This window comes from Bos mutus, chromosome 13 (assembly GCF_027580195.1).
Source record: "Bos mutus isolate GX-2022 chromosome 13, NWIPB_WYAK_1.1, whole genome shotgun sequence".
Lineage (NCBI taxonomy): Eukaryota > Metazoa > Chordata > Mammalia > Artiodactyla > Bovidae > Bos > Bos mutus.
This window is the reverse complement of record NC_091629.1, coordinates 19,347,039-19,358,898: the sequence shown is the minus strand read 5'-3', so window position 1 is coordinate 19,358,898 and position 11,860 is coordinate 19,347,039. Positions and strand designations below refer to the sequence as shown.

The 11,860-nt window shown below is 46.7% G+C and overlaps 1 protein-coding gene across 2 annotated transcripts in view; it reads right to left on the bottom strand.

Moving 5' to 3' along the window:
- Nucleotides 1–622: 622 nt before the first annotated feature.
- Nucleotides 623–11,860, bottom strand: part of B4GALT5 (beta-1,4-galactosyltransferase 5) — a 77,097-nt gene continuing 65,859 nt past the window's right edge. The window contains exons 4-10 of one of the 2 annotated variants that reach the window (XR_011466455.1): nt 10,820–10,944; nt 9,604–9,720; nt 8,726–8,913; nt 7,679–7,801; nt 4,690–4,791; nt 1,719–3,807; nt 623–1,018 (exon numbers count right to left, since the gene is read on the bottom strand). Coding sequence is in view for 1 of the 2 variants with exons in the window: in XM_070381058.1 (XP_070237159.1) it covers nt 3,660–3,807; nt 4,690–4,791; nt 7,679–7,801; nt 8,726–8,913; nt 9,604–9,720; nt 10,820–10,944 (803 nt within the window). In the remaining variant the exon portion in view is untranslated. Of the gene's footprint in view, nt 3,808–4,689; nt 4,792–7,678; nt 7,802–8,725; nt 8,914–9,603; nt 9,721–10,819; nt 10,945–11,860 lie in introns of both variants that reach the window. The other variant, XM_070381058.1, reaches the window with a different exon arrangement.

Here is an 11,860-nt window from a genome sequence, read left to right as displayed (position 1 = left end):
AGGGATCAGGGAACTGTGCTCCCTGCAGAGGAAGTGTGGAGTCAACAACTAGATCACCAGGGAAAATAAAAGCGTTAAGTTGCTCAGTTGTGTCCGACTCTTTTCGAACCCATGGACTCCTTTGTCTGTGGGATTCTGTAGGCAAGAATACCGGAGTGGGTCGCCATTCCCTTCTCCAAGAGATCTTCCCAACCCAGGGATCAAACCCAGGTCTTTTGCACTGCAGGCAATTCTTTACCATCTGAGCCACCAGGGAAGCTCAGGCCTCCAGAGAAGCCCCTTTTTAAATCTTTTGCTGTTGTGGTCACTTGGCACACAGGATATTAGCTCTGCAACCAGGGATTGGACCTGTGGCCCCTTCAGTGGAAACATGAAATCCTAACCAAGGAATCCCCTTCCTGGGCCAGTTCTTGAATGAAGACCCAAGTGTGGGCAGATGCCCCATAGCACAGGGGGTTCAATGCTTTGGTTACATCAGCAGCATTTTTCACTCAACTGGCCTGACTGCAGGGCTTGGGTTGCAGTATTCCTCTCAGGACCACCTGAGGTCAGCTCGGCTAAAGCAGAAGCCAAGACTCTAAGAAGTCAAACTGTCCTGGACAAAGAGAGACAACCACCAAGGTTTGGTTCTTGAATATGTATTTTTTACTGAAAAAATCATTCATAAATTAACATACAAAAATGTACAAACACATGAGTAAATAATGTAATGACAAAGGACTATATTCTTGTGAAAAGTGTTTTTTAAAACATCTTTAGATTTCAGTGCAAAAATGTACCCCTGGCACCTCTTAAAACATAAGAGCAAGCTCAAAAATCGTAGTGATGGAAACAAGCTAGTTCAATGTCATCGTCATTGGTGAGTGGATACCATCAGTCCACGTGGCTGTCGTTCAGCTATAGGTGTCCGTGGTGGAGCGGCTCTTAGGGGAGGCCCTGTGTTGTCAATATGAATAGCTTTGTGGACACTCCCTCCCCGCCAAAAAAATCAGCGTGAAAGAAGACTTTTCCTTGCACACTGCAATCGAAAGACAAGGTTGATTTAAGGGGTCATCCGTTTGGTAGCCTTAAGGAATTTCAGCTGCCAAAATACGCGCAAGGTCACACTTGGTTCTTGTTGTTTAACATGATAATTTCACGCTATCAACACGCCATCAACAGCACGTGGGGCTGGCTGCGGTTTTTCATTTTTTCTTTTACGTTTCCCCACTCAGTTTAGTGGATAAATGATTTAACAGTGCACAGTAAGAGACTTCACACAGATAAAACAAACTCACACATGATTGCAAGATGATTTAAGTCACCCAACTTCCAGCCCTGGAAAGACTTTTTCCTTTTGTCCTCAAGCCAGCATTTTCTTTGTCAAATTAGGTGTTGTTAGCTTTCTGCCAGCATTTGTTCTTACGGCAAATACGCTAATGAAAGGCTTCAAACATGGGCCATCCCTGACCAATGATCAGTCTGCCCTGGCAAATTCTTCCAAAGGACATCGTAATTTTGTCACACTGAAAGCAGCTCACAGCTCTCAGAGAAAGAAGAGGCCAGGCCAGCACGAGGCCTGGGGGCGCATGGAGGAAGGGAGAAAGAAATTTTTATTGCTTTATGCACCTTACGTCAAAGGAAAACCAAAAGAATTTTGTGTGTCATATTCCCTGTGAAGGTCTTTTAAAGCATGAAATGCTCAAAACTCTTTTAAAACATTTATGATAACAACTTACCAGCGTGCTCAAGGGCAGGAATCTGCTCTCTCATACGAGCTGGTAAGAGCTTTGCAATGCGGTTTCTTTTCTAAATAGCATCCTCTTCTTCGAAAGAACAAAAACACACATTAAAAAAACAAGGCCTGGCCAATCACTCCCACAGCTTGTGGGGATCATACGTCCATGGAACCCACACATGCAAAAACCCCAACCCACGTGTATATACACAAATACAGCCCCTACACACACATCCATGTAAACCATGAAAATTAAGGAAACTGAAGGCAAACAAGGCAATTAAAAAAAAAACTATGAAGTACTCCTCAGAAAGTACTCTTTAGTACGGATACATAAATATGTTTTATGGAAAAGGATGGGGGAAACCTGGTATTTCTCAGAATTCTGCAGGAGCCAAAGGGAACTATGAGGTGAGGGATTTGGCTCAAGGGAAACAGAGAGGCACAAATTCAAATACAATTTAGAATCTGACTTCAAAAAAGCACATGGGGGTGTGAAAGGAGCATGTGGGCTCCTGTGTCTGTCTGTCCGGCAGCTTTGTTAAGCTAATCCCAAAGCTCTGATTTGGTCTAGCCTGGATCCCAGTTGACCCGCAGCACACAAGTGTCACCTGCTCCCTGGCTAAGTTCCACATCATTCAGTTGCTCATGATTCTATATATTGGGCTGGCCAAGAAGTTCATTTGGGCTTTCCCATACGATGGTACAGAATGACCCAAGCAAGCTTTTTGGCCAACCCAACACTAGTTAATAATGTTAACCAAAAAAAAACACAAAACCTTTCCAGAAACCAAAAAGGGGAATATTCAGAGGAATCATTGAAGCTGGTTGGTAATTTAGGCACAGATTTCAAAAACTGTGGCCACGGTCCACAAGAGCAAGCGAAAGAAAGAGAGAGAAACAGAAAGTAGGAAAAACCAACACCCCCACTCTCTCCTGATGCCGAGGAAAGGATGAGACACCAAGGTGAGAGACCCAGTGGTGTGCACTGGGCCCACCTGAAGGGTTTGCTTCAAGCAGGACAGCACTATCCTAACACAGCTTCCTGTTCAGCACAAGGCTGGGACCGGGAAGGACTGCCCAACAGGGAAGAGAAAACCAAAGCCAAAGTCAAGAGCAACGCTTTTGGAAAAGGGGACGGGAGGTGAGGCAGAAGAAGCTGGCCACTGGTGATAATGACTGGGCTGTTTTGTTCTGCTGTGACATGCTCTATGTCCACTCCCTTCCACAGTGACAGCAACCGGGGAGATGGCTGTCGTTCCCTTTTAGCCGAGTTCCTGCATCTGCCAAACCAATACAGGATCTGATATATAAACCCTCGGTTTGAGTTGGAGCCAGCTAGAAAAAAAAAAAAAAAAAAGGCATTTTACATGGCTTATTTACAATTATACTTCTTCAAGAAGTGATTGTTGCATGTCTATTTCTCTTCCCCAAGCCCTCCCCCTCCACCCTCAATCCCCACCCAAAGCAGGTAATTTAGAAAAGAGAGAGAGAGAGAGGGAACACCAGATATGTAGAAGGATGGTTGTGTGGAGTTTCCTTTTGCTCTTCCTAAAACACAGCTGCCCTGCGCGGGTCTGCCTCTCTGCTCTGGAGGCCAAGAAGCTGCCCAGGCCGTTCTCGCGGGGGAAGAGGCTCCGGGGCGGCTCCGGTTCCGCTTGCGGAGGCCCGTGGCTGAGACGGGGCGGGAGGCCGGGGAGGAGGGCAGCAGGACAGACGTCGGTCAGTTCCCGGGCGCCTCCCTCCACCCCGGCGGGTCCGGACGGGGAAGGCGTTTTTGTGCGTGTGCTCTGTTCACATTTTTTTTTTCCTTGAACCCTGTGATCCTTCAGGAGGCGCTGGGTTTCCTGTTCTCTTCCTCTGCGGCGCGCCCCCCGAGACGCGTCGGCGGGCTGCTGTCCCGGGGGCGGTGGGGGAAGCCAACGACTGTTCCCTCCTCCTCTCAGTACTCAGTCACCTGAGCCAGCTCGGGTGTCAAGTTGACGGTAATGTTTTTATACAAGGCGTCGTACGTGACGTTCGCGAAGTAGTTCAAGTTGTTGAGGCCGTCCACCGCTTGCCGCTCCTTGGACTTCCTCAGCAGAGCGTACCTGTGAAGCGGGGGCACAGGGGCGGCTCTGAGCGAGGGGCCGAGCAGCACGACCCGGGGAGACCACGCTCCTGCCCGGCCCCGCAGGGCGGGTCATCAGCCGTTCGGCTCCTCCAGGCTGCGCGCCATTATCAGACCTGGAAACACCTCCTATTTGAGCGGCTGGGCTTTATTTAACGCGCCTGCCCCTCGGCAGAGGAGGAAACCGAGGTTCACAGTCCTAACTGGCTCGCTCGAGATCACTCACTGAGCGGGGAAGCGGAGGTAAGATGTTAAATGGCGGGACGAGAAAGTTCCGTCTGTATTCAGTGCCCTCTTACTCCCCAGGAAAACAGTTCATGCAGTCAGATCGACTGTCGTGAGGACAGTCCTCCCAACGATTAACAAAAGACAGAAAGAGCCACTCCCGAGGACCTGGAGATGCACGCCATGCACTCGCCTCTGCTCAGCCTGACCTGGAGTTCTTTTCCTTGAAGGTGTACAGGGTGATACAGCAGCTGCAGCCGCACAGAGGCTCAGGGACACCCTTTCAGAACTGAGCTCGCAGAGAGGGTGCCAAACTCTGTCACACGAGCGTCAGTTACACAGACTTTGACCCGAATGGGTTTTTCTCCAACTCCCTGAAGGCTACAGCGCAGACAACTACAAAGCTTAAGGAGAAGGAGTGATTTCCTTAAAAGATCTTACAATCACATTTTTCACCAATAGTATCATTTTGCCCCCAAACACCTGCCTCACACTTAACTGAGTGATAAACAGGAACTCTCAAACAGCTGTCTGAACAAGACCTTGAAAGGGGTGAGGAGCAAGCCCGGGGACTGCAATGCTTGAGGACCCTGGAAATACAGGACTTTTGTATGAGGAATAAACAAACTGCACCAACCTTCCAAGAAACTGGACCTCTCCTCGATGGTGATGAGGAATGGACTTGTACTTCCCTGTGTCACCTTCTGGCCGACTCACAGAATAGCCTGCATTCTGCACTCTGTCCAAGACAAAGAAGATGGGTAAAATGATCAAGTCTGACAGGTGAGACCAAACCTATCCCAAGGCTGAGGAACGCCAAGCTGAACAACAGTGCTTCTTTTGCATCTATATATTCAAGTCACTTTCCCTCTGGATAAGTTCATGGTTTTAGAAAAGAAGTCTACAATATGAAAAGTTTTGAAAAAGAAGAGAAATTAAAAATTCCCGAGGTTTGACATGGGGTCTCAGTGACAGGTGCAACCATGTGTGCACACATGCCCCCCCACCCCGGGTCAGCTTGTTTGTTGTTTAGTCGCTGAGTCGTGTCTGACTCGTTTGTGACCCCATGGACTGTAACCCACCAGGCTCCTCTGTCCACACACTTTCCCAGGCAAGAGTACTGGAGTGGGTTGCCATTTCCTTCTCCAGGGGATCTTCCTGACCCAGGGATGGAACCTGTGTCTCTTACGTCTCCTGAATTGGCAGGTGGATTCTTTACCCTCTGAGCCACCTGGGAAGCCCGAAGTGGCACAGTATCTGCATATGACCCCCACATCCTCCAGCAAACCTTACATCACCTCTAGCGTCAACGCTATGTAAATAGTTGCTTATGGGGAGCAAGCAAGTTTTGATTTTTGGAACTTTTCGGAATTCCGCACCCCACCCCCCAATCCACAGTTGGTTGAGTCCTCAAATTCAGAACCCGCGGGTGTGGAGGGCTGACAGGGTGAAGATGTGTTCTCCCTCTCATTTGATAACCATGTATGAGATGCCTACTGTGTGCCTGGAATTGTGTGGGGTGCTGGGGAAACAGTCACACATTCCTGGCCTGAGGGACTCCTTGCTGAGCTGGAGAAAGAACAGGATGAGCCGGCAGAACAGATGTCCTGCTGCTGCTGCTGCTGCGTCGCTTCAGTCGTGTCTGACTCTGTGCAACCCCATAGACGGCAGCCCACCAGGCTCCCCCGTCCCTGGGATTCTCTGGGCAAGAACACTGGAGTGGGTTGCCATTTCCTCCTCCAATGCATGAAAGTGAAAAGTTAAAGTGAAGTCGCTCAGTCATGTCCAACTCTTAGCGACCCCATGGACTGCAGCCTACCAGGCTCCTCTGTCCATGGGATTTTCCAGGCAAGAGTACTGGAGTGGGGTGCCACTGCCTTCTCCAACAGATGTCCTAGGGGAGCCCAACTAGATTCAGAAACCAGTCAAACCAGTATGGAAAGGCTGCTCATCCTCACCAGGTTCCTAAGAAACCCAAATTAAAAGGATGAGATGCCATTTTTACCTAACAGACCGAGAAAGAATTGTCCAGGAGCTGCTGTGCTGAAATGGGCACAAATTTCAATGGTTGTTTATATCCAAAAGCAGGTGGTGTGCTAAGAAAATCTGTACGCTTATGTACTGTTGGTCACAATACTTTTGCAATCTTTTCTGAAGGAAAATCAGACAATAACTATCAAAATTTTTAAAGTGCGTTTACTTCTTGACTCTGCAGTTCTGCGACCAGGAAATTAACCTACAGAAATATTTGCACATGTGAACAGAAGATGCTCAAAATTAAACAACACTGTTCATCAACAGGACAGGATTAAAAACAAATTGCTGTCTGTCTATACAAGGAAATACCACATAATTGTAATAATAATGAAATGGCTCTCTGTACTGACATGATTAGAAGGGGAGAAGGGATGTGTCTGGGCTGTTTATGTATGAATAGAAACAACTATAAAGAAACTGCTTGTTGAAATGGCTACTTCCTGGGAAGGAAACAGGATATCAATGGGGATTAGGACTTACACTCTCTTGTTTATATGCGTGCGTGCATGCTAAGTCACTTCAGTTGTGTCCAATTCTTGGCGACCCTATGGACTGTAGCCCACCAAGCTCCTCTGTCCATGGAGTGGGTCACCATGCCCTCCTCCAGGGGATCTTCTCGACCCAGGGATCAAACCTGCATTTCCTACGACTCCTGCATTGCAGGTGGATTCTTTACCGTTGAGCCACCACGGAAGCCCCTTTTGTTTATACACTTCTGTATTATCTGAATTTTTACCAGCCTCCTCTGAATCCAACTTATACTCTCATTGTGATATATAGTCGTTCCTCAGTTTCCACGTGGGGGGACTGGTTCCAGCACCCGCCCTGCAGTTACTAAAATCCGAGAATGCCCAAATCCCTTATGTAAAAATGGCATAGTTGCTGGGCTGCTATTTAGTGGCTCAGTTGTGTCCAACTCTTTGTGACCCCTTGGACTGTAGCCCATCAGGCTCCTCTGTTTACGGAATTTCCCAGGCAAGAACACTGGAGTGGGTTACCTTTTCCTTCTCCAGGGGATCTTCCCGACCCACGGATTGAACTGGCATCTCCTGCACTGGCAGGTGGATACTTTACTGCTGAGCCACCAGGGAAGCCCCTACTATTTACTTACTGTACAAAAATACTATTTGACACTACTCACACATGAGATTGTTCCTACAAACTTAAAATACGAGCCGTACCTGATGGCATGGATAAATCTGTATAACTCATATCTGACCTCTGGTTTGGGAAGGTTTCAGTGCAATGGGCTATGTGTGTAAAGTACACACCAGATTTCTAAGATTTAGTAAGAAAAAAAAAGGAATGCAGAATATCTCATTAATATTTTATATTAAAATAAATTTTATATGGATTGCATGTTGAAATGGTATTGTTTTGGATATACTGCAGTAAGTATAATTGTTAAAATATTTTTATTAATATAATAAATTAATTTCACCTTTTTCCTTTTTTAAATCTTTCTAAATAGAGCTACTAGAACATTGAAAATTAAATACATGGCTTAATGCGTCATATTCCTACTAGACAGTGCTGGTCTGGAGAGCCTAAGGGAGTGTTTCTAGAAGACATCAGAAGAAGGGCAATACCTGTTCCACAGGTCGTCATCTTCTCCACCCCACCCCCAGAACGCGTTAGGAAAGCCGTTGATCTTCCGAAACTGTTCCACTGTTAAGCCGCTCACTCCGCCAAAGAACTCAGTATAAGGAAGCCTAAAAGGAGATGTATGGCATCAATTATCCATGCATGAAAGGGTGTTCTCTTTTTTCCCCCTAGAACAGGCCATCTCATGGGAGAACTAAGTCTTAAGTAAAGCAATACTCTCTGTGCTACTGCCCCAAACCACCTGAAATGGTTTCCTCGGGCCAAATGCATCAACCCAAGTAGCTAATTAAATTTCTTTTCTCATTTTTTTTTTAAATCACAGCTTTATTGAGACAGAATTGACATACCATACAACTTACCCATTTATTATTTTTAAAAAAATATTTATTGATTGATTGGTTTGGTCTGAGTGTGGCAGGTGGGGTCTTTGATCTTTGTTGAAGTATGTGGAATCTAGTCTCCTGACCAGGGATCAAACCTTGGTCCCCCACATTGGGGGCATGGAGTCTTAGCCACTAGACCACCAGAGAAGTCCCTAATTTCCTTAAGGTGTATAATTCAATGGGGTTTTTTTTATATATATTCATGGAGATTTGCAACCATGGCCACAATCAGTGTTAATCAATTTCATCACCGCCCCCCACCAAGCAGCCTTGCACCCGTCATCAGCAGCAGTCACTCATTTCTCCCTACTCTCCTCAACCCTATGCAACCACTGTTCTTCCTTCTGTCTCTGCAGATTTGCCTATTCTGAACATTTCATACAAACTGAATCATATAATACTCGGTCTTTTGTAGCTAGTTTTCTTTCACTGAGCATATAGGTTCATCTAGGCTGTCACATGTATCAGTACTTCATTTCTTCTTATTGCCAAATAGCATTCCATCATATGAATGGATATACTACATTTGGTTTATCCATTCATCAGTAGATTGCAATTCACGTTGGAGCTAATTTGATTTGGTCATCCTTGGATCTTTCATCATCCTTCTAAATTTAACCTCTTTAATTAAAAGGAAATGAAACTCACAGATACATATACTTATCCAGTTTAGTCGCAAAATGCCTTGGCATCTGTCCACATCCGTAATAGTTACGATCACTTTCTGGTATGTGATCCACGTCATGAAAAATTAGGCAGTCCCAGTCCAGGTCCTTCATTGCTTCTTGAAAACCCACATTAAAAAGCATGGCTCGATTAAAGGGTTGGGTGCCAACCTAAAAGAAGCAGAACTTTATTTTTAAAAGGACTCTTGAAGAAGAATCTTTGCTGCCTCAGCCCTGCCTAAAGGAGACCTTATTGAGAGATCACTGGGCCGGCCGGAAGGGAGGTGGGTCCTGCCTGGTTCATCACTGACTCACCATCACTTGACCTCTGGCCTCAACTTCCTCAGGAATAAAAAAGGGTGATAAGGATAAACCTAAGCCTCTCTCTCCAAGGCCGTTTGAAGGCACAGTCAGCTGTGTAACGGCATTTAGAAGAGTACCCAGCCCCCTACACGGAAGGAAAAACAACACGGCCATTTCTACCTGCAGCCCCTTATCTCCTGGGTCTGAAATGTGAAGACAATACCCAAAGCAGTTCCAGGAAAAGCAGCCCACAAGAGGCCTCTGTTCAAGGGTAACAAGGTTCCAGGCAGCACGCAGACCTGCTGGTCCTGAACATCTCCACCAGCCCACAAGAGGCTTCTGTTCAAGGGCAAACGAGGTTCCAGGCAGCACGCAGACCTGCTGGTACTGAACGTCTCCACGGAGGAGCGCAGGACGCCCTCTGCTCCCTGCCCCCACAGGGCCACTCGATCGTGAGTTTTCCATCTTATGGGCTCTTAACCCCAAGGATGGATCAGCCTGAAGCTCTCTCAACTGTAGTCTTGGAAAAGAAAGAAGAGGGAAGAAAGAGCCACTCACTTGCTCCACCACATAAAACGCAAACCGCAGGCGCTGGCGCTGGAGCATGGGAATGAGGTGTCGGAGCAGGACCGGGAGGTGCTCGTGGCGGTTCCGGAAGGGGACAAGGATGGCCACCTGCAGCGGGTCACAGTGACAGAGGCCGCCCAGTCAGCGAGCTCCCTCGACTACTCCCACAGCACTGGGGCCCGGCCCGCTTGGGGGGCTCCGGCAAGCTGCCTTATCCTCCACTTCTCTGCAGTCGCCCTTTTGTCAATAGTATCTCCTGTCTCTTTATTCTAGCGCAGCTTGTTTTAGAACAACGTGGGTGTGCTTGTCCCAACCACTAACTAAGAGATTAGGAGGGGAGGTGAGATGTCTTAACACTCCTTTACATCAGAGCAAAGCCTTGTTCTGTGTCTTGTATATTCTCCAGGCAAGAATACTGGAGTGGGTAGCCATTTCCTTCTCTAGGGCATCTTCCCAACCCAGGGGTTGTCCCACATTGCAGGTGGATTCTTTACCATCTGAGCCACCTGGGAAGCCCCATATTATCAACACATGTACTAAATGAATACTTTTAACCGACATAAAAAAACACTTATATATATATATTTAATGTTGATCATTAAATTGACTTTACATCCCAGTGATGGGGTGGAAACACTGCTTTGTTCCAGATCCGCTTTGATCACTGCTGCGCTATAGCATCTCACAGGGCTGGCACGGAATAAGCACTTTACACAACACTTGTTCAAAGAATTGACTTAAGCCACTGTCATAAGCTTGAGCCACACTACTGATGTCTCCTGATTACAGTCATGCAGAAAAAAACTAAACAATTCTCATAGTCAGGCTAGATAGTTCTGCTTTTTACTCCACTAAATTCATGGCAACAATGCCAAATAAAGCATAAAGCGCTGAATTTGTGAAGATGGCTTCTGCAAATCTATCAGGAGAGACCCACCACCCGCCTCCCCCCACTGCTTAGCCAATATTCCTGGAAGGAAGAAAAAGGGTCCTGGTTCAGTGACCAGAACAATGCGTATGTCTGTGGCTACAGCAAAGTCCTCAGGGAAACCCACTCCTCCAATATGTTTCCATCAGATGCAAATCCTTTGCAATAAGTGGTAAGTAGGGTGCAAATTACCAAATGTCAGAGTGAAATCCATGGTGATTCACATGACAGCAAGTGCCAGGTAGGCTTCCCAGCACCTGGGGTCTGACCCCACCCTACCTTCCACCGAGGCACACAATCTGATGGCTTCCAGTGACCGCCAAGCTTGATGGTTGGGTCTTTAGAGAAGAGTTCATGGATGGCATCCATTCCAATCTCACTCATGTTTATGTCTATCGGGCCCTCTGAACAGAGATGGGGGAAAAAAATTAGTAAGAGGCCACGAAATTCCTACATTCAGGGCTGTAATCTCTGGAGTGGTTCAGTGCTTCTTCAGTGGGCTGTGTTTTTTAACAAGGATGGGGGGGTCCCTACGTCTGCTTCCCAACCCAGTGGGTTTCAGTTCATCCCTATTACTGGGTAAAGCAGCAAATCAGGAAATAAAGACTTGGGAGTTCTGCTTCTGCCAAGGATGTAGAAAGAAATGAAGACCAAGTACAACAGCAGCTGAACTTCTCAAAGAGGAAGGAGAAAAGCAGCTGAGCTTGGTAGCATCTCTGTGTGCTCCTAAGCCGAGTGCAGACATGCTGCCCGATTCACTGATCAGTGACCCTAACTGGTCATGGCCAAACTCAGAACATGCATCATCTCGAACTCAAGTCAGGAAGAAGATAGTCCAAGAAGCCCCAAAGCACAGGAAAGGTGTAACAGTACACTGTCATTGCTTTAGGTTACACACGAGATTCTGAAGGAAAGAGGAAGGGAAGGGGAAGAGGAAAAAGGAAGAGAAAAAAAAGATGCAAGAATTTTTCTTAACCAGCACTTTGTTAAGAAAATAACTTCCCTCATATTAAATGAGTTATACAATCAGTGTGAGATTTATAGTAAAAGACAAAGCTGGTTGCCTACACTTTCTCAAGGATATCTTAACAGACCTCAAGTTACAAAGCAAAGAGTGAAAAATGTGGTGGGAAATGGCACCAGGAACATAGGCGGCCCTGCAGAAGGGCTGGAGAGGAGCCAGGACACATGCAGCCTTCATAGTTCCTATTTCCAAGGGCCAGGAGTTTATAATCTCTCTGTAAGTAGACATATCAAGAGATCAGGAACACTCTCCCTTTTATTTTAATCAAACAGAAGGACATCGGTTTTAAACGCAGA